This window comes from Dasypus novemcinctus, chromosome 2 (genome assembly GCF_030445035.2).
Source record: "Dasypus novemcinctus isolate mDasNov1 chromosome 2, mDasNov1.1.hap2, whole genome shotgun sequence".
Taxonomy (NCBI): domain Eukaryota; kingdom Metazoa; phylum Chordata; class Mammalia; order Cingulata; family Dasypodidae; genus Dasypus; species Dasypus novemcinctus.
The window spans coordinates 72836629-72864624 of NC_080674.1; the positions used below are offsets into that span (position 1 = coordinate 72836629).

Genomic DNA, 27996 nt, shown 5'->3' on the forward strand with positions numbered 1-27996 from the left:
TAAAGCACCAAGTATATAGCACATGTTCAATAAATACTATTTCTCATTACTTGCCAACACCTCTAATTAAAATGCATTTGATTTTTCTAACTCAAATGAGGCTTATTTTGGACACCGGGCTGTTTCTCCCATTTTTACTTCATTTTCTACTATCTTATAGAATTTTTGTTTATTCTCAAATGCACCTTTGATTCCTTTTCAACATACACAGGAGCTAATAAGCCAAAGGTCTTATTTGTGGCTGAATCTCAGTCTGGGTTCTTTGTTGACAGTTCCTGGACTTGGCAGGGCAACTCCCCTCTGGATGGTATCTGCAGGTGCCTTTTATAAATGCAGGGCAGGAGCTGTTTGTGCAGAGTCCACAAGGCAGGCACACATTTCATCTCTGCTGCAGAGTCCAAAAATGCCCTGTGTTTTGTCCTAACCTAACAAATGAAACCCATTACAAGCAGAGCAGAAATGTTATCTTGGCTGGGCAAAGTCCTCCGCTGACCTTTTGGAATTAAAGAATGTTTTAGAAACATGCTTGCTAGAAGTCTCTCCTGCCAAGAAAACCAGTTTTAGTTTGTGAGGACAGAGGCCAGTGGAGCAGAACTGCCTTCACGGAAGCTCAAAGCAGCCCCAGGTCAGTTCAGCTGGTGTGGGATTTCCAGGGCCACCTTTAGCACCTCGTTCTGGTTCAGCCTGAAAAACCTCCAAGGCTTTGGCTCCAAACTAGGTAGAACCCAGCCCCTTGGGACTGTATTTCATCTTGAAGGCCTGAGCTGAGGAAAGATCAAACCAAACCAAACAGAGAAGGATGCTTATGCCACCTACAATACAAACCACAGAGCACTGCACCCAACTAGGTCAGGGCTCAACCTGCACAAGTACAGGCCCTACTGGGCTCAGGCCAGTTCTCTGCCCCCCTCAGGGACATCTGCTCATGAAGGCCTCATAGATGAGCGCAAAAACAAATAAAAAACCAGCCAGTGTCCCAGCAGCAAAAGCCAAGGAGAATTTTCTAGAAGGCTCTGACTGGTGTATCTCAGGAACAGAGCCGGTCTTGGGTATATGGAGTCTGATGACACACGTTCACCTGGCAGGGGAATTTCCCTCATACTAGTAGCCTGGATGAAGTTACCAGAAACAGAATTCTAGGGACTGGAGGGGGCTAGGCAGCAAAAGCACAATAACCAGTTGTTGCCTTCACCCCTCCTCACCACTGACTCCAAAAGGTCTGCCTTATTTGTTTCTAGGCTACAGGTCACAGACTCACTTAGGCTCTAGGAAGCTAGATGGGGACAGTAGTAAAGAGAAAATCGCATCCTCCTCCTCCACTTACAGGCGAGGAACAAGCTGTGCCTAGGGGCGGACAGCTCCCGGGGTGTCAGGCTTCGGGCTCCTTGGTCCCCAGTTCTCTCTCTTCTCTTCCTGCCCCCGGTGTAGGGGAGGGAGGGTCCCCACCTTACCTTGTGGGTGAGGGCGTGCTGCTTGAGGTGGTGGGGCTGCACGAACTCCATGCCACACTCGGAGCAGATGTAGGGCCGGATGTCCTTGTGCTTCATCATGTGGTTCTGCAGCTGGCTCGGGTACTGGAAGGTCTTGTCGCACTCAGAGCAGTTGTACTGGATGGGGCCCCGGTGCGTGGTGAGATGCCTCTTGAGCTGGGCCAGGGTGGGGAAGTCGAGGCCGCACTCCACGCAGATGTTCTCCCGCCCGCTGGCATGCTTGGCCTCGTGGGCCTTGAGCTCGCTGGGGTAGGCGAAGCCCCGGCCGCACACGCGGCAGTTGTGCGGCTTCACCTCGCTGTGCTGCATCATGTGGCGCTTCAGGTGGCTGGTCTGGGTGAAGGCCTTGTGGCACACCTGGCACTTGTGGGGCCGCGTGCCCTGGTGGGTCAGCATGTGGGTGTGCAGGTGGCTGAGCTGCTTGAAGAGCTTCCCGCAGCGGCTGCACGCGTGAGGCTTGATCCCGCTGTGGCCCAGGATGTGGGTCACCAGGTTGTACTTGGAGGTGTAGGACTTGTCACAGGTGGGGCACTGCCAGCGCTTCTGCGATCCACCCACGTCCACGTAGTAGCTGTCGTCGATCTGGACGTTCACGTCCACCCTCTCCACCTTCTGCTTAGTCTCCTCACTCTCCTGGGGCTCAGCTTTCTGGGGCAGCAGTGGTTCCGGGGGCTGCTTGGGCAGGAAGGTGTGCCGGCTGAAGGGGAAGGGGGAGGAGGAGGGCACGAAGAAGGGGAACATGAGGCCGGGGTGGACTTTGGGGTAGTACGGGTAGGGCGTGGGCAGGAACGCGGGGGCTGCCGCCTGGGGCCACACGGCGCTGGGCTTAACGGGCTCCTGCTTGATGGGTTTGGCCCCGAAGTGCTCCAGCGTGCGGTAGAACTGGAAGCCCACGTTGCACAGGTCGATCATCTGGGAGTCACGCTTGGGGCGCGGGGGCTGCGGGAACAGCAGAGGGAGGTTGGGAGGGCCGTGGTTTGTGTTCTCCTCAGAGCGGAGGGCAAGCGTGGCTTCTTGTGCAGGGTGGTTATAGGGCATCTTTGTGGGCATGCTCTTCCGTTTCCGAGACCCTCCTCCTTCAAAGACTCCGGGAAATCCATCTAGGTCTCCGGAAGGAGGTTCATACCGAAACTGGGGGAAAGGCCCCCGGAGAGCTTCCGGGAAGGAGTGTCTTTGGGGAGGCTTTCCCTGGGGAGCTACCTGCTGCAGGCAGTGGGGAAAGCAGGGGGCTCGCTTCACGCCCAGATGGAAATGCACAGCCTCATCTTTGACCATCTTCATTTCCTTCTGCATCCTTGGCAAGTTTCCTTTTAAGAGAGGGGAAAAATACTGGTTTGTTTTGTTTTTAAATCCCTTTCCTTTAAGGGTTTTCTAGAAAGGCCGAGTACTACTTATGAAGAGTAACATAAACATTTAGCCATTTATCCCAGCGCTGTTCAGAATATCACTTTACAAACCCAGTTTCTAATGTGGAAGGCACTCGGCCTCCTAGAATGGGACCATAGAGCAGAATCAAATTGGGTTCCAGTATAAATCTGCAGCCACAGAATCATCGCTGGAGGGCGGGAGATGGGAGTGGATTTGATTGGGAAGAAACCTGAGAACCAACTGCTCATTGCCTGCACTTAAGATGAGGACACCAAGGCCCAGAAAGATGAAGTAACATGGTCAAGTCACACAGCTACTGATGGAGGAATGAGAGCTGTGACACCTTCTGCTGTGGTTTTACAATCCGAGCTATAATCGCATCTCCTTATGGTGATTTAAACGTATCTTTTAGGGTCGAATCTTACATCACAGAACGGATTTCCACTGCCACTCCCTTACTTGGTACTTGGAATCACTGCTCCTGGAGGAAAGGGATATTCAAAGCCACATAGAAGAAGAGACTTGAATGCCTAATTCACATCTAATACTTTCTGAGTAAGGTGGGCTGTTGAGGTGTATTGAGTGGGAGAGGACAGGATAATTAAGGAAAGCATATTGGGCAACCCAATTATAAAGTCATCCTGACAATTTATGCATTCTAATCCTCAATCTGAAGCAACTTCAGGAGAGTAATTCCAAGACTGTGAATTTCTACAACTACGCTTTGCCTCTCCCTTCATGGAGGAGTTAGTAGAGGGCAGCCTCTGGGTGACTCCTGCAGAGCCTGGCCTTTCCTCTGCCCTTGCTGAGACAGTGATTGTGTCCTGGTGCCTACATTGGACATATCTGGGAGAGAGTGTATGGTCAGATTCTAAACCAGGGGTTGTTTCCCCTCTCATGTCTTCCTTGCCATTTTTCCATCTTCCTCACATAGACGCTGGTGGAATGAACCAGGTGGCTGACTTCACATTTCCAATGAGGATCTGTTTCTACCTAAATTCTCTGAGATTGAATGGGTGTGGGCCCCTTCGCTCATTGGAAGCTCCCATGGAGCCAGTCTGCCTGCTGGAGACAGGACTAGGATAGTGGCCTGGACTAAGCCAGGGCTCCAGTCACTGAGGATGGCTACAAGTGGGGCAGTGCAGGGGGAGGATTCAGAGACGAGAGGATCAACAGCTTCATGTGTGTCCTTATGACATGTTTGAGAACTGCAGCACAAAACAAAACAAAAAAAACGGGTCTTTCTAAAGGAACAGCCCAAGTATCCAGCAACAGATGAATGGGTAAACAAAAATGTTATATGCAAACAATGGAATATACGCAGAATGTATACACACAATGGAATATTATTCAGCCACAAAAAGGAGTGATGTTCTGATACATGCTAGCACATGGACCAACCTTGAAGAAATCAAGTTGAGTGAAATAAGTCAGACAGAAAGGGACAAATATAGTATGATTCCAATTACATGAACTATTTAGAATAAGCAAATTCATATAGACAGAAGGTAGATTAGAGGTTATCAGGGACTGGGGGAAGTGGACAATAGGGAGTTATTGTTTATTGGGTGAAGAGTTTCTGGTTTGGGTGATGAAAAAGTTTTGGTAATGGATGGTGGTGATGGCAGTATAACACTGTAAATGAAATGAACACCACTAAATTATACACTTTAAAACAGTTAAAATGGCTAATTTTATGTTATATATATGTCACCACAACAAAAAAAAAGGTGTGTTGGGGGGCTGTCAGTATTTGGTTACCAAGTCCATACAATCCAACTGAGGGCAAAATATGTGTGCTTACTAAGTGGATATTTGGGCATTATTTAGAGTTGTTATGTGAAATTGTCAGAGAGCTAAGAAATAAGGTCAATTAAGATTTACTTTGTGCTTGTGTGAGAGGGATGGTAGCCCTGGCTTGTCTTTCCATGGGTTTGGGGCTTAGTAATGAAGAGTGAGAGTTCGTGTACCCAGCAAGCAGAAGTCTTGCTCTGTGTTCCATCCTTCTTGTGCTCCCTCCTAAAATTCTTACTGAAATGCTAGGTCTTCTACGCTACCTCAAGGACAAGCCACTTGTAGGAAGTGATAAGAGTAGTAGGAGAATGAAATATCTAGCCCTCTGCGATCTGGAGAAATGTGGGGTGGTATTAAGATGAGCATGGCAGAGCTGCTGCTATCAGAGGCTGGCACACGGATGGGCCAGCCGAGCCTGGATTTTCATGTTTACTCCATTGCCTCTTGGCTTGCAATTCAGCAGGTCCTCATCCCAAGATTAACCCGGTCATGGGAGTGTGGCCCTCATCCAAGAATTCGTTGGACCTATAAAAATAATGGGCTTTTAGACAAGGCTAAATGTGTCGTGTTGAAATATGGGAAGAAAACGGCAGATCCTTTCTTTAGAAAGTCATTTCAGCCACAGATTGTTTTATAACCCCCTTGAAAATAAGTTCCTATTGCAAAAAAAGGCTGCTCAGACTGAAGAAAACTGTTCTAGACTAAAAGTGACTATGGTAAATCCTCAATGGAGTCTATCAAAATGCAAACTGGTTCTCTCTGCTTTATTCTGATCTGGTTAAAGGAGACAATGATTCCTAATTCACATTAGAGAGCTTGATGAGAATTAGTTAAAAGGAGACATGTTGGAACATGGGCAAGAGAGCTTATTGAGTTTCTGGTGCATTGTGAAGAAAGTACTTGAAGTTGTATTGACTAATGATTTCTGATATCTTCATGTCATGTGCTGTAGCTTATTCTGGAAAGCAACCTACTTGGAAAGGAATGTTATCACTAATTTTGAAACCAAAGGTATTTTGGAGTGTGTACCTTATTGCTGTTGTTATTTTTGTTTTTAGTTGTGACATAATCTAATAATTGATTCATTTTAATATATTAGGAATGACACCTCTAATATACAATGCTAAGCTCAAAAACATTTATTTTCAATGTTGATATTTTTATTATTACCATTAACTTAGTAAAGAAAAGCAGCATTGATAGCCTGAGATGATGTGCTTTTTAACATGAACAGCAGAATTTTGTCCCCCAAGTGACAATGTCATAGTGATTGCACATATGTAGATTTTAACTCTCCCCTAATTAAATTTCACAATTAGTTGATTTCTCCCAGTTTGTGACTTATATATGTGATATTTCTCCCACCCCTGAAATAATAGCCTGCCTGCTCTAGGAAAAAAATCAGTAACCCAGGAGGTTGGAAAAAAACATCGGCTCCATCCATGAACATTTTTCTAGACCTTCAAAGGAGGAATCCTCCACATAAAGATTTTAAGGAGCACTGCCCAATTCTACAGAGGTCAAGGAGAACCAGATCTGCTTTCCCTCGGCTTTCTTGAGACATAAATCAGCCACAGCTGCTGCTAGTTATTAATATCCCTGTCTTGGAGCACAGGGTGATAAAGAGAAGCTCTAGGGGTGTGTATGTATCTATGGTAGAGGGTGTTGAAGGGAAGAGCTGGGAAAGGATGCCTTTCCTTGGGAGATCATTTATCTTGAAATCAGACAAGTTAAAAGTCTGAGCAGCCTCAGCAAAAACATTTATAGACTCCTAGAAAACCTCAGTGTGTGCTGCCCACACACTCCCTTCTCCCCTCCTCTATTTCTAAAAATAGATCCGCAGGCATCCATGACAGCTGCAGGATTCCTGGGCAGGAGAGGTTTGGGGACAGTGAAATCAGGAGAGCTCTGCGCCTCGGCTGGCTCCAGCCACAGGCACAAGTCAATCAATTGTGGCTGCTTCCAGAGCCCCTGAAGAAAACAGCCAGGTTGTGAGACCTCCTTGCCAGGATGTTTGGGAAAAAATATGCAGAAAGAAGAACCGAAAATTGAAATGTTGGCAACCAAGGATAGTGGACAGAGCATTGGTCTGGAACCTAAGAATCTGGGTTTGAGTTCTGATTTTAACAGCTGTGGGAGATTGAGCAAGTTCATTTAGAAGTTCAATTTTCTTGCTATGAAATGGGGGGTTGGGATATCCTCATGGATTGTTGGAGACTTAAAACAGAGTGTGTGTGTTAAAGTATATTAAACCCTGGCGAGTAAGGTGTTATGGAGGAGTAGGAAAGAGTGGACGGGAATGAAGGACTCGTATTTTGGTCGGTGGATTGAGGCCAGCTGACATTTTCAAGCTGAAGCTCTTGGTCACTGCTTACTGGCCTCTGGGCCTCTGCTTTGCCGGCTGAAAGTGAAGACTATCCATTTACCCAGAGGTGGTCTTATCACAGCAGTGAATGTGAACCAAACTCAAAGGGGCCAGTGGGTAAGGCCAGGATGAACTGGTTCTTTCAGGGAGGAGACAATCATTCTAGTTTAAGAATATTCTCATCCCATCCCCTCTCCATGGTTCTCTCCCCTATGACTGAGATATCTGCCAGCCTGTATTAATAACAGAAGATTCTGGTGAGTGGAGACACAGGTGGGTGGTCTTGTGAGATACTTCAGCCACTCTGTGGGAAGCTGAAGAACTGCCCTGTTCTAGTATCAGAAATTACCTTCTTAGAAACAGGAGGACTTGTCTTTTGGTCTCAAAGTCTCAGACCCTAGAACAGTGCTGGATCAACACTCATAAAGTGGCTCTTTGCTTTCCGGCTGGTTGGAGAGAGCAGGGGCTGGTTCTGCTTTATTCACGACTGGGTCTCCATTGCCCAGTATGGCACCTGGTACAAAGTAGGTGCTCAGTAAACTGCTATGGGGATTAGAGAATGCATGGAAGATTCTTGTTTTTGAAAGTCTCTATATGAGACTGTGAAATTAATCATTTAATCTAACACTATTTAGACTGCGGTCTCCTTGGTTAATTTTAGGGACAGCCCTAATCAGACCAGCAGCACACTAATAAATTCTCCAGACAGATACAGTAAAATAAACTCAATACACACACTTTGTGTGCGTAGTTGCTCACTCTCCTAGGTTTTGAGGGCACCATTCCTTCAATTGACCTTCAGATTACACCAAGCCCTAAATCCTAGCTACACTAAAGCCAGTGAGCCATCTTCAGTGTGCCACAATGTTCTGCAAACCAGCCAGAAAACACACACCTGAGAAGTCCACAGGGCAGCAGAGATTAGTAAGAAAGACCCTTGGGCTGAGAATGTGAAATGTAAAACAATAGTGGATGAACACCTGTACTCTTCCACCCTAAAGGAAATTTTTGAGAAGTTAGTTGCCGCCTACCCTTTGTACCAACAAGGGACAGAAGACTTTAGAATAATCATAAATCTTCAATACTATGGTCAGAGAATGCTCTAAGGTCCCTGGACTTCCATGATGTGTACTCAATCACCAAACTCAAAAGCCTGTAAATCAGGAAGCTAATAGTTTGAGGGGGAAAATGTGTGATTGATCTGTATTACAGGAATCTGGGACCGCTGGACGTCTTCCTTGACAGATATTATCCATGAGAGTTAGTTAGGAGGAAATGGAGAAGGAAGGGTTTTAAAAACAAAAGCAAAAAAAATCCTCTTTGAACCCTTAAGGACCAATTAGAAGTGCAAGTTCTAACCAAGATGAAACCACTAAAATTTAGTGTGCAAAAAAACATACTTCTAACGCTGCCCTTTTATTGGGAATTCACCTACTGCACCAAAATATAAATATTCCCCAGATAAAATTACTGGTATTTTGTGGTTCTCATTTGAATCGAAGGTCATTCCAGTAAATGCTGATAAAAGAGCCACAGTGAGTCAGCACTCCAGGGCAGATCTATTTCTCTCTACTCCACAACACTGACTTCTGTTCATCCTGAAATTCATGAAAGAATATTCATTCGCACATGAAAAAAAGAAAATAGATTCTTTATTCCTTGACGCTTTCCAGTGTTTCGTTGGAAAATGTTAAATTTTACTACAGGAGACACTGGCTTCCCTTTTAATTTGGAGAGTGACAAATTACTTATGCAGTCAGCCTTGGTGCGCTGCTCCAAGAGATGGGAGCAGGGAGGAGGTGAGAATGGAAGAAAAGTATTCAAATAAGCAGTAGTAAGAGAAACAGATGGGGTGGAGAGTTGTGAGGGGACTGACTGTTACCCTCTCTCTGTTCATAAAAGCATTCTCATTATAGGGTTCCTCTGTAACAGGATTTTATTGGATCACCTAGCTGTTTCTGAATTTTTGTTAACACCTAGAAACTCTGACTCTTGGAATTAAATGTTCTAATAGTTCAACATAATTGGCTTCATATTATGTGGTTGTACTGCTCAGTTCTTCATCTGCAGGTATTTTCAAGTAACTCATTTTTGCCTTCCGGAGGTCAGCAGGAATGGGAGGGTCTCTGTGTGCATCTGGAATACAGAGCAAATGTTCTCAAATAAATCGAATAGTCTGCTTTTCACTCTCTGGGCCAATGGTAGAGGCCAGAAGAGGTGACCAGATGCCTGGTTGTAGCCAGACCACATATATCAGGGCCCTTCTGGAATGTACTTCTGTCCCTGTTTAATTTATAAACCAAATTCTTCCCGTTTCTTCATAAAAGTAATATGTCAGATCACGGCATGGGCTGAGTCCTCTAGGTAGTCAGAAAATATTAATTGGCGATGAGAATTATTAACAAGTGAAATAGTGAATATATGAGATAAATGATATATGAGAATATATTTTATTTTTTAAAATGCTCTTTTTAAAAAATAACAAATTCAACCAACTCACATAAGTTAAAAAGGGTGCAGGTTTAATTTAGAAAAGTTAGGTTTTTTTTTTAAACACTTCATACCTAGGTCTAGTTTCTGGAAAGCAGGACCGAATAGAATTACTTGAATGCTGGAACAGCTGCTAGCATGTTGGGGCTATCTCTGTTCTCGTGACCCATATAAAGGAAGGAAATGAACTGGAGGTCTGACTTAGCGGTTCTCCTCCCCAGCTCCTGGAGCTGATATCTTTCTTGTGGATGAAGCTTCAACTAGACTGTTAGAATTTTTCTCCAACTTTCTTTGGAGGAAATGACCACTGATAATGTTGATTGTTTTATTTTCATAGATCAAGTAAACTTGATATACCTACTCCTCCAGAATCAAATATGTACATACATAGGTGTTAGAAAGCTTCATTTTGCTCATCTCTGGGAATGACAGCATATGCAATCTGGTGGGTCCCAGAATTGGTAGTTAATGCCAGAAAACATGGCCCTTTGCAAGAATAGGTAGTAAGAATTGACACATAACAGATGAAGCTAGCCATCTGTGGAAGAAACCTATTTTAAAAGTGTAATTCTGGGGGTAGTGTGAGGGAATATTTTGGAGGCAGTGATGGAAGTCTGATCCATCTTGACTGTGGTGGTTATGCAACTTTTTCAAAACTCATAGAACTCAAAGAGTAAATTTTATTGTATGTAAGTTAAAAAATACAAAAGGAACACACAAAAAATGCTACTCTCACATCATTTTTAAAAGTACAGTTGAGGAGAGTTGGGAAATGTCCAACAACAGACACAGTGACTAGATCCTCATTACCTAATCACTTCAAATTGATGGAACATGTCTGATAATAGACAAATGGCATATAAGGAGCTTGTTAGAGGTTATAAGAATTTGTTGATATTAATTCTTGCTTTATCCAAAGGGAGGACTTTGAAAATGGCAGGTACCAGCTTTGTGTGTGCATGCTCTATTTCAGTAGGAATATTATGGGGCAAGGATGGTGCATTAAGTTATCTTTAAAGGTTTTCTACCTCTTTCGCCCAGACTGCATGCTCAGAAAACAATCTTCTACAACTTGAAATGCAAAGTAGTCCACCACCAGTAGATAAAAGCACTCTCATCATTAGAAAATAGATTCCTATCCTTTGTAAATCAATAGATTGGCATTGACATTCAGGCCCATAAATCACTCCTGTGAATCACTTCTCCAAGGCCTGATTAAATGAGTGCTCTTACAAAGTGGTGCTAGCTTATGAGCCTCCAAACTTGCAGACCAAATTCTGAGTAGTGGTCGCCCACCAGGTGCTACTATCCCATGAAGCCTACCTGAGTTGCCAGCTCCCTTTTTTCTTCAATACCTCTCATTGCATACATCAGTCAGGCTGCCCAAGATTCTGCTGGATAGGAGGTGAATAGACCCTCAACGAGTGGAGGCTTTATGAAGATAAAGAGATGAAACCTTCCTTTCTATCAGAGCTAAAATCAAATCCCTCATGTTTCTAAATTTTATCACATTTGTTTGATGTTCCGTTCATTGACATCATCTTGTGCTCCAAGATGACTGTGTGGAGGGTATCTTATTTTCTAATCTAGTTTGGTTATAAAGTTAGAAAATTGCTTGTGCTTTACATGTTGCTGAGATGCAATAATTACTGAGGAATATATTTGACAACATATCCTAGCTTTTGCTCCCTGATTCAAAGGAGAATTTTGGTGTCACCTGAAGGAAGGAAGAGCTGGTTGACTTTACCTGTACCAGTCCATCCCAAGCCAACCTCACCTAAATAAACTGCCCAGAACATCTCCAGTGAGCAAGGTGGCTAAGCTAAAGCACAACAGTGACTGCGGTAGTGCTCTTTTGAAGGCATGGCCCCTGCTTCATCCTGGCCAAGGATCTGTGGACAATGTGTGCCATATTCCTTCACTTGAAAGGTGAAATGCCTTATTTCACTGAAATAATGTGAATGAATGTGGGAGGGCTCTGGAAATGCCTAAGGTGACAGGGCTCAAATGCCACTAAATCTCTGAGGAACTGTGTCTCCCACAAAGTAGACCATAAACATGCTCAGGTTCCAGCATGTTCTACAGGGCAGGACAGGGCACTGCAATTTATCTCATTTACTCAACAACTGCAGACTACATCAAGGATCTCTATGTAAATACCCATTAGTTACATGGAAATGCCCATTCTAATGGCAAATGGATGCATGATTCCACCCTTTCTTTTTATTTTTATGTGGATGGCATTCCTGCTTTAGTTCTGCCTTCTGACGAGTGATGGCTCTTCATTCTGTATCCCCCCTTATACTCTTTAGTCCAGGGTCTTCTCATTCACCTGCTTCATACTGATTTTTACTATCAATTCTGCTCACTAAAAGCATTTTTGGAAACTATGTACTTATCTGCTCATGTACACATAGGCTATCTCTGGAAGGAAGTACAAGGATCTGGTAATACTGGTTGCCTCAGGGGAGGAGGTTTGCATGGCTGGGGAAGAGGGGCGGGAGTAGAGCAGCCAAGTTACCCACCTTCAGGACTATCATTCCCTTAAGAGTCTGTAGGACAGCCTCGTTGTGCAGTTCTCTGGGTGTAAAGGTGACTCTTCTATTTATAATTTTGTACAGTGAGCGACTTGGCTATTCAAACACTTGCATTAAAAAAACTAAAACTTCATGTTGGCTTTCAAACAGGAAAAATTCACCCAAAACTCGGGACCTCCTTTCCTTTGAGGCCTGAAGAATTCCCTTGGAACATTTCCTCTGACTCCCAGATTTTTCTGATCACTCCGTCTAAAGTCTGTTGATGCCTCTGAGAGACTCCACTCTGATTTACACTTTGGGCAGGCAGCTTTTTGACCTACGCTTATATCCCCCGGGTCCCCAGAGAAACGAGGCGGAGCAGCAGCAAGGGCTCAGTCTGCAAGGAGCCTCCCCAGAATATTCATTCAGCAAACTGCTTCAGGTGCCTCCTCTCTGCCTGCCCCATGCTGGGTACCAGGAAAACACCGTTTAAGAAGCCAAACACTAGCTTCAAGGAACTCACCATCTGGAGGAAGAAACTGATAAACAGGTAGAGAAAAATGTTACAAGAGCTCCAGTAGAGGATTCTCAAACTGGTTGGTTGATTTGCTAAAAATGAGAGGACAAGAAGCAGAACTACATTTCTATGACTAACAAAAGAAACTATTTCAAGTTATTCTTTTTTCTATCTTTAAAACTTCAGTTAGAATAATATGATGAAAGGGTGAAGAAATTCTGTGGATGTGAAAGAAGTGAAGAAAACCTCCCCGTCCCCCAACTAGTGCTCCAGCCTTCCCTGTCAGTATGTTCTGGAGAACAGAGGGAGACTTGGGTGAATTACAAAGTGGGGCTGACCTTTGATCAAGAAAGCCCAGGTGTGTGTATAAAAAAATAACTGCATTTGACTTTGGAAGTTCAGATAAAAATGAGTCTATGTGGAATTGATCCTAACACATTATAGTGAGTAGAACTAACACAGCTGGTTTATAAATAGGATTGTGGCTGACAAAGGTAGTCTAGGGATGCAAATGTCAATTGACAGAAATCCAGAGAATAATCTAGGGACTGAATAACACAGTGAACCCAGAGATGGATGAGAATGGCGGTTAATAGTACACATATAAGAAAGTCTTTCTATGATCTAGAACAAATGTACATCACTATTGCAAGGTGGTAAGGATGTGGAGAAGCATGGGAAAAATACAATTAATGTAACCTATAAACTATAGTCAATAGCAACACTGTAATAAAAAAATATACCACATGTAAGCTATAGACCACAGTTAAGGGTACTAGTCTGATGATATTATTTCATAATTTGCAACAAATGTTCCACAACAACAGAGTGTGTTGGTAGAGGGGTGTTGTATGAGAATTCTACACATGTGCATGATTGTTTTCTAAGTTCACAACTTAAATAAAAAAATATTTTTAAAACATGAGTCTATGTAAACATTCACAGTAATTATAGAACCATGCACTGCAAATGTGACTAATTCAGCTTCCCCATCCTTGGCTTCTCCAAGCCTGGGATATGAAGGATGAGCCACTTGGGTTTTGGCAAGGTCAGATCCATTCCCAGGATGCTGAGGTAGTGAGTTGCTTAAAAGCACCTTTCAGGCTAAAGTAAGAGTTTGATCTCATTTATACCACTGACGAAGCATATCAAGTCAGTGCACAAAGCCTGACCCAACCCTCAAACAGAATCAGCCCCTCCCTCCACTCGACTCCCACAGCCTGTGCCCACAAGTTTGATGTGGCTTCCTCATGGCGTATTGCAATAGTCTGCTTCCCCCACAACACTGTGAGCTCCTTAAGGTCACAGATCATTTACTAAACCTTTCAATACATATTCATTGCAAGGATTGGTACTTACTAACATTTTTAAGTGATGAATCTTTAAAGTGCAATATTTTCTGGTCTTTAGAGATTTTATTCTGTACTTTTACAATAACTAATAGAGAAAACTACCCAGAATAAGTCTGTGGACCTCTTTCCTTTTTATTCTTCCCTTTCTGTTGCCCTTGAGCAAAGAGGTAGAATACATTTTTGATTTGTCATCAAAAGAACCTAATTTGCTTTCAGATCTTGTTCATCTTGCTTTTTAAGCACAGCTGTGTTCTAGAGGTTACTCTAATAGCCCACTATGTGTTGTGTTTTGAGAATATCCCTGGAAAGCAATATTCATATTCCCAGGAACAAAGCACAGTTGCATTGGAATCCCCTAATTTGAAACCAACCTTACCATTTTTCTACACCTTGAGTGCTTTTTATCTTAAAATGCAATAATATTTCAGGATTTGTAATGGCCTCAATATGTTTCTGACTCTGGGATTTTTCTTTATCAATTTTCTCCTTTCCCATAAGTTCTCTCCTGTCTACCCCAAAAGTTAACTTTATGCATAGACAAAAAAAATCAAAGGTCCTTCACCTTGGCCATACACTACTGGATGGGTGTCACAAAATCTCATCCATTGTTCCTTAGAAATGATCACTGTTAGCTTCTCTCCTTCCCATTCCCAAATCTAGAACCCTGGTCCAAACAACCATCACTTTACCCCTGGATTATCTGCAGCATTTCTAGCCACCCTTCCTGACCTTTCTCCTCATTTCTTCCAAATCCTTTGCATATTAATGCCAATTCCATCTTCCAGAAAGCCACCCACTTTACCTAAAACAACTCTCTGTTCAGGAACCTATGACAATAATGTGTAGACTGGTAAATACAGTGTGTAGAGATCATAAAGGTCTGCTCCAGTGCCTGTTTCCCCCTTCTACCTTAAGAAAACAGAACCCTTATTTTGCTTGGGGTACCTGTGCCCAGCAAAATCACTAGCCTTCCCAGACCTTCTTCAGTTAAAAGCACTTTGTGACAAAGTTCTGACCTGTGAAATATAAGAAAACTGCTAGGGATTTCTGGAAAAGCTTTCACATTCTTAATGCAGAACTGCCCCCTCCCTTCCTCTCCCCCCTTCTCCTTTCCTGTTTTCTTCTTTCTGCCTGGAATGTGGATCTGTGCCTGGAGTTGGCAGCCATATTGGAACTATGAAGCAACAAGCTTAATGGCAGTGCCTCCCAGTAAGTATGGTAGAAGCAAAGATGGAGAGATGGAAAGTGTCAATGCAGAATTTCTATATGTACTTGATGCTGGTCTTTAAATTGAGAAAATGAATCCTTCAGTTCAGGGGTTCTTAACCAAGGGTCCATGAGCTTGAATTGAAAGCTTTAAAAAAGCATTATTCTTGTGGAGACGTTTTGGTGCATGTGTGATATATTTATTAAATAATACACAGTATAGTGTGGACTTAGTAAGGGGTCCATGGTTTTCATCTGACTGGCAAAGGGGTCTATGGAACAAAAAAGGTTAAGAACCCCTAGTTTAGTTCATTAAGCAGAGTTCTGTAGCTTGTAGCTAAACACAATCCTGTTACACAGAGCAGATAAAATGTAAATTCCTCTATCTGACTTTCAAAGACCTTTGTTATCAGGTCCAACTCTATTCACCTTCTCTCTAAAATCCTCTCAACCCAGATCAGATCAGACTTTCACTATTCTCTATGTGGGACAAACTCTTTCCTACCAGTTTGTCTGTTTAGACTGGTCCACCATTCAGGATTCTTTCCATTGATGCATTCCTCTCTTTCAGGCTGAAGTTGAGCTTCTTCCTAGAGATGCCTTTTCTCTTACTCTTATACCCAATTCTCTCTCCCTTTTAAAACAATCCTATTGCACCACCCCTACTGAGTCCTCTTTAAATACAGTTTCCTTGTATTACACTCTGATTATTTTATGGTTAGATTTTGTTTTCCCAATCAAAGCGTAAGCTCCCAGTGACCTAGGGTTCATATTCTTTCATCTCCAATTGCACCTTTCATTCTCCTGATCACCAAGGAGGTACTCGATACATAGCCATTACTTGATTGTAATTCTCTACTATGCATTGCTATATCTGCTTTTTAAAACAGATTTGTCTGTGGCTTTAAGAGCACATACAAATCTAGGTTGTATCTCCATCTGGGGAATTAATATTACCATTGGCTGCCAGTTCCAAATCAGTAGGAATTAATTTGCCATTTGGAGAAATTTGCAGCAGCAAACATTATTGCTGTAGGTTGTTTACTGCTATGATAATTACATTGATTTTTGCCATTGTTTATAGACCATTTGTTGGTCCTGGAGAGCAACCTCCAACTCTTCAGTCTGGGTTGTAGGCATCAAGAAGATGTGAGATCAAGACTCACTTTGGCACCCACTTCTCCCAGTCTCAGAAGCACCACAAAAGACAGTTAAAAGGATTGTTTTGGGTAAGGGACCACAACTCAGCTCTGCTGCTGCTATGCTGAGCGGGGGCTGGCCACTGTGAGCCAAGTCAGTCCTAAGTCTCCTTGGAGCCCAGTGTTCATCTGTTGAGCCCAAAGAAGAAAGGAGAGGGAAGAGAGGAAAATGCCACGGTTAACTAAACCTCTGAGGATTTAATTACTCTTCTATGACACTGAAATAATCACAGGAATTGGGCAGTTTTGTGTCCTTCCTGTGGCACATAAACTGTGACAATCCAAAAGGGCATTAGTGTGGGGGAGGGGATATTCACATGCAGAAATGCAGCTTATTACAACTTCTCAACTTTCTAGCTTAACTTTTTTTAATTATGTATCACCAGATTCATATTCTCTTTATTTCTTTTTCCCAAACACATATCTGCACAAACCGACCCACTTGCCATGGAAAGCTATCTTTTATCCTAGTTACCATATACTTTGTGGTATATGTGTGTTACAGTAATAAAATCAGTTTCACTTCAAAGATGTAGTTCTCCTAATACCTTACCTGAATTTCTTTCTCTGTATTGAATCCTCCACTTCTTTAATTACACAGTCCACTTCCTTGGAATTTGAGTCTGTCTTGTTGAATAACAATCCCTATTTTAGGAATTGCAATGACTTCTTTATTTGGTGTTTTAATTTCTTTTTTTTTTTTTAAAGATTTATTTATTTAATCCCCCCCCCCCCCACCTCCCCCGGTTGTCTGTTCTCTGTGTCTATTTGCTGCATCTTGTTTCTTTGTCTGCTTCTGTTGTCAGCAGCACGGGAAGTGTGTGCGGCGCCATTCCTGGGCAGGCTGCACTTTCTTTTGCGCTAGGCGGCTCTCCTTACGGGCGCACTCCTTGTGCATGGGGCTCACCTACGCGGGGGACACCCCTGTGTGGCACCGCACTCCTTGCGCGCATCAGCACTGTGCATGGGCCAGCTCCACACGGGTCAAGGAGGCCCGGGGTTTGAACCGCGGACCTCCCATGTGGTAGACGGACGCCCTAACCAGTGGGCCAAGTCCGTTTCCCTAATTTCTATTTTTAAAAAATTAATTAGCAAAATAATAATAATAAAGAAATAATTGTTTCTCTTGGGTTTTCCTTTCCAGGTGACAAAATTTGGGCCAAAATTCTGTGGGACCAGTTTTGTTTTGTTTTTTCAAATAAGTTGATTTGGGGTCCCCCTTGACATGAGCTGAGGAGTCTCAATATTGGTGAGGAACTCCATCTGGAAGTCTTGAGGAAAAAGATCAGAGTTATTACCTTTTTTTTTTTTAAGATTTACTTATTTATTTAACTCCCCTCCCCCCTTGCAGCTTGTTCCAGTCTTTGTTGTCTCTTCTCTGTGCCCATTCGCTGCACGTTTTTTTCTGTATCTGTTTGTCTCCCTTTGCTGGGTCATCTCGCTGTGCCAGCTCTCTGCGGCATGCGGGCCAGCCTGCAAGGAGGCCCTGGGACACAAACCCAGGGCCTCTCATATGGTAGACGGGAGCCCAACTAATTGAGCCACAGCCGCTTCCCTGTAGTTATTATCTTTTGCTTTAACATAAACTGAGCTTATAAGCAACAACTCTGAAATCTACAAGCCTCCATGCATTATTCTGTGCAGATGTCAGGGGCTCAGGAGTGACCATTAAGCTGCCTTCCCAGAGACTGATCCCTGATATATTTCTTGCCCATGACAAGCAAGGCCCATGAGGAGTGGAGAGAAGAAGGGAGTCTCCTATGTAGATGTATAAGATATGCTGCCATTCCTCAGGAAACTTGCCACCTAATTGGGGAAACCAGCAAGAGATCAAAAGGTCACAGATTCCCTTAGTCTTTTAGAGTCTTAGTTTCCCACGCAGGAAACAGGACTTCTAACGCCTGCCTTGGGGTGGCCATTGGGGTTAAATGAGCCAATGCATGCATTAATATCTTGCAGAGTGCTTGCACATAATAAGTTTAATTCAACCTGCTTTTAGTGGTATCATTAGTGCACATCAGCAAATTGTGCTCAATAAATAATGCTGGCAGTAGAAGATCACATCAGAGTGGGGTGGTCAGGCAAGGCTTCATTAATGGAGGAGACACAGGGGAATAAAAATTAAAAATCACAGGATTGTTCAAGATTTTCCCTATTTGCTATTTATTTAGTTGTAGGTCAAAATGGAAGAGGGCGAGGGCATTCCAGAACTCAACTACTGAAGCTAAGGCTGCCCTTTGAGGTGGCTTCCTGTTACAGTGGCTGATCTGGGCTGACCTACCTGATCAGGGTCTCCCATGGTCCGTCAGAACCTGGGCTCAGGGATCAGAGTGACACTAACCAGCCTGAGCGAGATGCAGTTGGCTGCCTGGGGTCCAGTCCCCAGCCCTGAGCTTTAACAGAATTTACCACAAGCAAAGTAGCAGAACATGACCCCACAACGCTGATGCCCTGACCACTCGATTTAAAGTTGTGAACCGCCCCCCCCCCCATCCCCTAGCTCTCTCTTTCACAGTCAAGTTTTATTTTCCTGGTCGCAAGATCAGAAAGCAGCCTGGCCATTCATTTGTTTATTATCTGCCTTGCCCCACTAGAGTATAAACTCCATGAGACCAAGTATTTGCTGCTGTAACCACCCAGAAGAGTGCCTGAAGCATAATAGGTCAGCATGTTAGACATTCCTGGGGAGGCTTCTCCCCAGACCTCAACTGCACTTGGATCTCTGGCTGTAAGGCCTGGCATTGGTGCTTGTTAAGAGTACACCCAAGTTTGAGACCTGCTGTGGGGAGGTGGTCAGTTAGCCTGTGTTGAACGTGAACGACAAAGTCCACACAGAAAGGGGAAGTGTGTGGGGGGAAGGGAAAGGGGTGAGCATGGATGGTAGAGGAGGGATTCTGATGGAAGAAACCCTGTGACTTTCAGGCATTCCTCTCTTTCCACCGCCCACCCAGGCTACCAGTGATGCCATGTGAGAGTGAAGAGAAGGTTCTTCTCTCTGCCAAGGCCGACATGATAAAGCACAGTCTGTGGCAATGGCCGTTTTGGGAATTAGGCAGAATTAGAAATCTGCTTTATTGAATAATGATCCTTAGCCTGGGAACGGTAGTGACTTCTTTAATTGCTGTTTTCATCCCAGTCCATCTCAGCTTCACAAAGGGAAGGATCCTGAGCAGGTCATGTTGTATACCCGGACCTCACTCCCCTGCTCCCATGGTGGTGGGGGTCACAAACCACTATTTGTGTGCAGATGAGTCTTGGGCTGGAGAACCCTCCCCACACCTTTCCTTTCCCTCGGCCATCACCCCAGCCCAAAGCCTTGTGCAGCAACCCATAGGGATGGTTCTTCTAACTGAAGAGATTGACAATGAGGAAGAGGGCAGGAGACGGTTTTCTCTTTGCATGAACATGATACTTCTGAAAGGTTGGGCTGTGGGATTTTTTTTTCACTTCTCTCTTGGAAACCACCTCCATGGCTGATTGAGCTCTAGGACAAGACTTCTTCTTTACATTGAGAAGCATTTCCCATCATCTTTAGGAGGTAAAGAGGGGCTACTGTTTTGTCAATTGCCTTAATGGTTTTCCATGCTATTTGTCAAAAGACTGGTTTTCTTTAAAAAAAAAAATTTTTTTTTCTTAACAAGAAACAAGTAAATGCAAAATCTTCCCTTCCTTGTGCTTTGATTGATGGTTCACACCTTTTTGGAATATTGAGCTCATATTTTTAGAAGGAAGCAGCTGGTACTCTTGACATTTAATTTCAACAAAATGCCTCATTCAATTCCCCCTCTCCCAAATAGGATACACGGATATTGAAAATATTCAATTATGTTGATCTAAATATCTACATTAAGTGTGGAGGAAAGGTAAAGTATGTTTTTAATATCCTGGAAGCTGAGCCAATGCCACTGAAATGGCTGATTTTAAGGAACCATGATTATGTTAAGGGAAAGGTGACTATTTTAGCTGTTATTAATCTCCTCAGGGTGGACCTTTAAAACTGGGATTGAACAAACAAGTTTTTCTTCTTGGGTCAGGGTGGGTGTTTTACCCGAGGAGATTTTCTATAAACCAATGACAGTAGTAATAATAATGATAACTATCATTTATAGAGGACTCGCCATATGTGTGGTTTTTTATAGGAATTACCTCATTTAATCACTACTATTATTATTTTACAGTTAAGAAATTTGAGGCACAGTATGTATAAGTGACTCGTCTAAGGTCATACAGCCTGGGAGTAGCATCTCTTAGCCAGGGACTAACAATGTTTTACTATAATGGACCAGATAGAAATATTTTTGGCATGCAGTCTCTGTTGCAACTACTCAACTTTGCTGGTGTAATGCAAGCAGCCAGCAGGAGTGGCTGTGTTCCAATTAAACTTTATTTGCAAAAACAAGTGGCAAGCTGGGTCTGGCCTGCCTGCTACAGTTTGCTGATACGTGCTCTTAGCCATGACTCTCATCTCTCCCTGGAGGCATGCTGCTGGAATCCTTTAATTTCAATAACCTTCTTCCAGGTTCTGTTATATTTACATAAGAGCTACTGCAAATACTCAAGCCCAATTATACAATGGTCCACTGGTTAAATAACTGACGAGTGCTTTGTTTTGTTTTGAGTCCTATTTCACAATGCCAGAAACACTCTAAGTGTAAGGATGGCAAAGGGCATTTGGACAAGTGGAATCATAAAACCAACAAGGACTCCACAGCGGAAGCCTCCAAGCACACCTTAGTTTTTGGGGACCGTAAGCTGGCACAGTGGAAGAGGAGTGGCGCTCACACAGCTTCCGCTCTGTGCCAGCTCTGTGCAGAGGCTCCTCACATGCTCCCATTTCCTCAGGGCACCTTTCCTTCCACACAAGTGTCAAGTGGGCTTATAAAAGCATCCAATACCAAATAGATAAAATAACTGAAGGAAATGGAACATTATATCGTTGCATCCCTACATCAGCCCTGCAAGAAAGGTGGTAACATTCCCATTTTCTAGAGAGAACTAGAAGCTCAGAGGGGAAGTTACTTTGCCTGAGACCAGAGAGCGAATAAGTGGCACAGCTGGTATTTCACTGCAGTTATGCGATTCCTCTGCCTACACACACCTGTTACGCTGCCCTGACCCTCTGTAGGGACCATGCTCCTCACAAAAAACCAGGGAGCCTGGCTCCTTGTCTTGCCTGATTAGTCAATCACCAAGTGAGTTTTGGCAGTCAATGAAATTTGAGCTTCTATTTATTTCTACTCCAAAAAAAAAAAAAAAAAAAAAAAAAATTAGAATAGATACTGTTGGGGTGCCCTCCTTACTTTACACAGTTGCTATAAAATGAAACCAGGTAGAATATGTGAAAGATCTTTGCAATGTATGGAAACATTCCGCAAATGTACAGTGGTGGCATCTGTCAGGGAACTGGTCATTGTGGCCATGAGGCAGGCGCTTTCACCTCCTCACCACACTGCTTGTCACTAAAAGAGCTTCCCTGCACCCAGGCGACCCTGGCCACTGAATCATTCAGTTGTCATCTAATTTCTGACCACATAAATGACTCTTAAACACACACATCCTAAGTTTCATCACCACCACCCTATATAGAACCTTCCTCCCAGGAGACGTTCCTCCTACTTCTATTCCTCTGGTTTCAAAACTGGCTCTTCTCCATGGGATGAGTATGAATCCAACCCTTTCTCCCAGACCTAAGCCCTGTCCAGTTGTTTCAACAACATGGCAGAGAACATTGTGCCCAATTTAGTTTAAAGTTCCCAGATCCAACTCCTAGATGGAGAAGGCTTTAGTGTGTCTTTGCCTTATACGTGGAACCATTTAAACCCTTTTGGCTAAAAGTTAGAAACTAGAAATACTGGATCACTTGATTACATAAGAAAAATTTTTCCTTTATGTCAAAAATCACATAAAATTTAAAAGGAAATGCTGAACTGGAAAATATTTGCAACATATGAAAAAGAATTAGTGCTACTTAATATTTAAAAGCTTCCAAAAGTCAACCAGGAAAGTGACTACTTGAAGGGGAAATTGGGCAAAATCATCAAAAGATAGTTCACAAAAACTATACAAATGATGAATAAAAATGTTTTTGGTGAGTTTCAAGTAACATCAGGCATCCAATTCTCATGGAATCATTAGTAATGAGAATGTCTAGGTAAAACATAGAGGGTCATAGTTGCCATATTTATGCTGTGTGTATGTATGTATGCGCACATGCATTTGTATAATCTCTCTATATAGAAATATGCACCTGCCTGAGACAGTTTAGAGAACTGCAGACAAGGACTGGACTAAATTTCAGATGTAAAATTTATGAAAACACATACAAATATAGCCAAGGTTTTAACTCTGAGAGTTTGAACAAAGGAAGAAAGAAATAGATATATTTAGGAGAAGATGATAGAGCAGTCCCACTGACTGCAAAATTGATTTGCAATGGTATCTGGAATGAGGAATGCAAGGCCTGAAACTCATCTAAGGCAAAATCTCCCAAGAGAAAAATCCATTCATGAAACTAAATCAGATAACGAAGATGACATTTCATGCGTAGATACTAAAACCAAAGTGTGAAAGATATTCTCCAAATCGATGTAAAAGTATGCAGAAATTACTGAATCTAAATTGAAAAAGTATTGTGTGGCAAACTGACGAGGTAGTGAAGGAAAGCCAGTTAATATACCAAGGGGCCTTACCTAAGAACCTGAGCACTACAAGATAGAATCTGGAAGATTTAGGGTAAAGATTATTTTCCCTGGAAGAAAATAATCCAGAAAGAGTTTTTGAAGTGCTTACACATAACCTATTTTCTCTTCTTTGGAGTTTTTTTGACTTTGAGTGGTTGGTAATGTCTTGATTCTGGTTGATTTCTCTCTCTCTCTCTCTCTCTCTTTCACTCACTCTCTCTCAATTACCGGGAAAAGGCTGATTTTGTTAGATCATTAACCTTTTTTGGCTTTCTTATAAAAGATGGTGCATTTAATAGCATTATTTAATGAGGGATTTGGGAAATAGCCACTTCAAGTTTTCATCCTCATTTTCACTGGCAGAAGAAATGGTGAGACTAACTTAAAATGGAATGAACTTGAATGAATGAAGAGTGGATTAAGTAAAATAAAACACCTTTCTACTGAGGATATCACCTGGTAAGAGGTAACTCATTTGGATTCAATTGATAATAAAATATGTGCAAATTCAATCCAGAGTTTACAGAATTGCCTTTAAGTACTAAAACCTTTGGGTTTTCATAGTAAATAGCTATTCTGTAGAACTAATGGGAAATTCAGTGTGTGCAGTGAATACTCCTGCCTTGGGACTTCTTGGGGACAATCAAGCAAGCCACACTTTAAGAATGCCCTTGGTATATGCTATCCCAGAAGAAATGAGTCCTGAGCCAATTCACATCTTGTGAACTTCATGTGAAGAGAGAGTGTGTGGGAATTTCAGGAAGGGATGAGCACCATATGTGGACAGACTAAAACTGACTGGTAGTTCAGCTCTCTCAGTGCCATGCGGGCCCCTGGCAAATGATGGGCTCGATGCAAAGCCAACTCAGCCTCTCAGTTTGCAGGAAGAACAAGAAGACATAAAACCAGTTGAGAGAACCTAGCTGTTGGATTAAGGTGTCTGTAAGAACAATGTGAATTGGCAGTAGAATTAGATGAAGGGAACAATTCCACATGACATTTTTAATGACCTTTAACTAATGGATATGTATTACCATGGTAAAATTTAATACTGAAAGGTTTAAAGAAGAGAATTAAAATAATAATCTCACCACCAAGAGTAACTGTATTAATATTTTGGTTTACTTATTTCAAATCTTTTACGATGGAGGAATATATTTTCTTTTACAGCATCATTATTTATTATATAGTTCTATTCAATATACAAGTAGTACTACAGTAGGCAATCTTGTTCATAAATCTGTTAATTCTCTAGAAATAGAATTACTGAGTCAAAGGGTATGAATTTTCAGATCTTAATACATATGGCTAAATTGTTTCCAGAAAGGTAATTTATATTTAAATTACTCACTTCTCTAAATGTGTCTTTATACTGTGTATGACTTTTTTCATTTTTTCTCCTGACATTACTTAATCAAGCTCCTATCTTGACCCAACCATTCTCATAGGTATTGAAAGAATTATTTCATGCTTTTGGGGTAAGTTACACTGAGATGACTTCTTCAAAACAATTTCACACCTATTATCACATTCAGTCCTCACAAGAACCCTGTAAGCTGAACAGAATCAATTGCAGAATGTTTAGAGCACGGACAAGGGTTTCAGATATCATCTAGTTAGGTTTTATTTATGTTTCCACCTGCAGAGGCACAATGAGGAAGGATTTTAAAGTTCTAGACAAATTTCTGGAATCTTAGTTCATACATTACCTCCTCGTTGTATCACCTTATAAAGTTCGCCATTGTTCCTCATTTCCTCCTCCCCCTGTACAGTCTTACCAAACCATTGGGAAGATACACCATTACATCTTTCCCTCTGTTACAGGGGGAAATCTGGACTCATAAAGAGAGACCAAGCAATCTCGAAATGAACATTTTATCCGTTATGTGGATGATGACCTACCTAGCAAAGGATACCACAAGAGTGTGTGGATGATAATGAGCGAATGGAAAGAGTTGGATCTGAATTTCGGGTGAGCTTGATAAACCAAAGTGGTCAAGGGAAATTTAGTAAGAACAAGTATAGGGCTCCAGGTTTAACATATTTACATACCATATTGTGCTGACCAAGAGAATTACTAATTGCTGGAGTTTTCTGAGATGGATGGGGAATCTTTTTCTCTGGAGTAATTCTCCCCGTTCATCTGACTTAGCATAAATGACTCTGTCACCAGTCAGGGGAGTCCTCAAAGAAAACCATCAAGGCTCCTTCCACCCTAAAGATTTGAACATTCTCTTGGTGCAAGAGATTACAATCTGGTTAATGCACTATAGAATTTTGATATTCTGCTTAGGAGTTAAAATAGCACACTGCTGATGTCTGACATTCAACTAGTGGTCTATCATAGCCTCCCGGATAGCTGTTGCCTTGTTTTCCCCCGGGGGTCAAATTTCTTTTACTTGGAAACATCCCAGTAGCATTCGCATTTAATTTTTTATAATTTGGAATTCTCAGAAATCATTTCTTAAAATGCCTGACATTTAAGGAAAGTTGGCACTGTGTTACTACTGCTGTAGCCAAGTATCACATGTGAAGAAAGTAGCACGGTATAGCACGTTGAATGTGCCAGATTTTCCTTAAAATTAGCATTTATGCCGTATGTTGGTGCCCCAAACTCAACACTCCTTTGGCTGATGAAAATACAAAAGAAAAACATTCTCAGCCTGAGTCCTGTTCACTTTTTTAGCAGACAATGCTTTAAAAAGTCATTAACACATAATCTTCCTTTGGGAGTTAAAATGAGCGCCTGCTCTTTAATTCTTGGTGAAAGATCAAGCACACATTGGAGGACAAGAGAGCCTTGTGTGCCAGGCAAGGATGCCTGAAAGCATGTGCCCCTGCAAGATTGTCCTGTGTTCTCAATGTACACTTCTATTCCTCACAGTGCCTGGGGCGCTAACTTGGCGTCCAGTCCAGCCTCCTCATCGCCATCATGGCATTTCAGAGAGCAGTGGACAGGAGCGGGCTGAATTTAAGAGAGCAATATGCCAGAACTTTAGACAATGCCCAGGCAATCTGGGAAGACTAGTGATGCCTATTCACACATCTCCCTTTGCGGGTCCTGGGTGCTGGGCCTCCTGGCCTGTGAGGTCACCCTCTCTTTGAGTTCCTTCCTCTGCCCCTACCTATCTCCATAGCACGTGGGCTCTATAATACATATGAGGGAGAAGCAGCCTTCACTTTGCCTGCGGGCCAAACATCTACACTCTTTTCCACCAACCTACTAGAGAATTGAACTCAGTGTTTGCAAAGTGCTTTGACCAAGCCAATGACCCACTGCCATGCTCCCTTTGCATTTGTGATGCTGGGGACATCGCAAGGGTCCAGTCTTTCTCTTATGAATATTAATTCCTAAACCGGTATCAAAGGGAAGGATGAAAGGGCAAGTCACGATACCCTAATACCCACCAAAGATAATTAAACAGTGATGGGAGTTTTGTGCTCAGGGTTTCATCTCACTCTGGTTTTAAATACGAATCATGTATTCCTGACACTTGAGAAGGTTTTTTCATTTGTACAACGAAGAATGAACAGTATATAAGAGGAATATTTGAAAATCCTACCAATAGTAGGACCCAAGAAAGTATGAAAATCCACCTTTAAAAATATACTTTCTACTATGGAAAAAGTCAAACTATATAAAGGTAGAGAGACTAATATAATGAATCATGTTTCACATCGGTTTCAATTCATAGCCAATCTTGTTTATACCCCACCCACTCTCCTACCTCTCTATTAGGATTAGTTTAAAGGAAAAACACAATATATTATTTCATATGAACATATTTCAGGATATTAAACATGAGGGCTTTTTTTTTGCTAAAACACAGCCACAATACCTGAAACTTCACTACTGTTTATCCTTAATAATTAAATATCCAATCAATATTCAAATTTCCCAGAAAAATCCAACTTTTTTGCCTTGGAATGAAAACCATTCTTGGAGTTTTGACAGTTTGCTCTTAAATCAGCCAATTGTCTACATTTCATATATCATAGAAATGTTTAGAAGTTTGGAAGGAAAGGCCTCTTTGGTAGTTATGACAATTAAAATAAAGAGAGAGAAAAATGATTTGGACTTCCTTAACCTAGAGTCAATGATTTTCACACCTGAAAAGAACATTATACATCACCCAGCACCACTACACTCACTATAGTACAGGTGAGAAAACTGAGGCATGGAATAATAAACAGACTTTCTCAAATTAACACAGCTAATTAATGACCAAATATTCAATTTTAAAATTGGAGAGACTCTATTAATTACTTATTTTCTAAATTACTACATATTAATTGCTTATTTTCTAGATTACTATTGAATTACTACATTTCCAGTGCTTCGGGGAAGCGGACTTGGCCCAGTGGTTAGGGCATCCGTCTACCACATGGGAGGTCCACGGTTCAAACCCCGGACCTCCTTAACCCGTGTGGAGCTGGCCCAGGCGCAGTGCTGATGCGCGCAAGGACCGCCGTGCCACACAGGGGTATCCCCCGCATAGGGGAGCCCCACGCGCAAAGAGTGCACCCAGTAAGGAGAGCCGCCCAGCGTGAAAGAAAGTGCAGCCTGCCCAGGAATGGCGCCGCACACACGGAGAGCTGACACGATAAGATGACTCAACAAAAAGAAACACAGATTCCTGGTGCTGCTGATAAGGACAGAAGCGGACACAGAGGAATGCACAGCGAATGGACACAGAGAGCAGACAACTGGGGGGGGGGGGGAGGGGAGAGAAATAAATAAAAAATAAATCTTTAAAAACAAAAACAAAAACCAGAGCTTCGTGCATGGATTTATGACCCATGAGTCTGCTTTGATGGTTGAGGTGCTGTCTAATTTAGTAGTCATTAGTTACATGTGACTTTTGAGCACATGGAATGTGGCTTGTCTGAACTGAGATGTGCTGTACTGGTAAAATGTACACTGGATGTCAAAGATATAGGACAAAGGAAGAGAATAAAATATCTCAATAATTATTCTATTCACTACATATTGAAATAAGAATATTTTTTACTTATTGG

General features: G+C 42.4%; 1 protein-coding gene and 1 long non-coding RNA gene across 6 annotated transcripts in view; one reads left to right on the forward strand and one right to left on the reverse strand.

Moving 5' to 3' along the window:
* ZNF366 (zinc finger protein 366) overlaps positions 1 to 27996 on the reverse strand; it is a 109099-nt gene that overhangs the window by 16343 nt on the left and 64760 nt on the right. For all 5 annotated transcript variants that reach the window (XM_058310010.1, XM_004480242.5, XM_012520330.4 and 2 more), the window contains one exon: positions 1452 to 2797. In XM_058310010.1, coding sequence (XP_058165993.1) covers positions 1452 to 2797 — 1346 coding nt within the window. The remainder of the gene's footprint in view (positions 1 to 1451; positions 2798 to 27996) is intronic.
* Positions 513 to 27990, forward strand: LOC139436658 (uncharacterized). Its single transcript, XR_011645966.1, has 3 exons — positions 513 to 625; positions 24802 to 24949; positions 27286 to 27990. It is a non-coding gene; the product is annotated as an uncharacterized lncRNA (long non-coding RNA).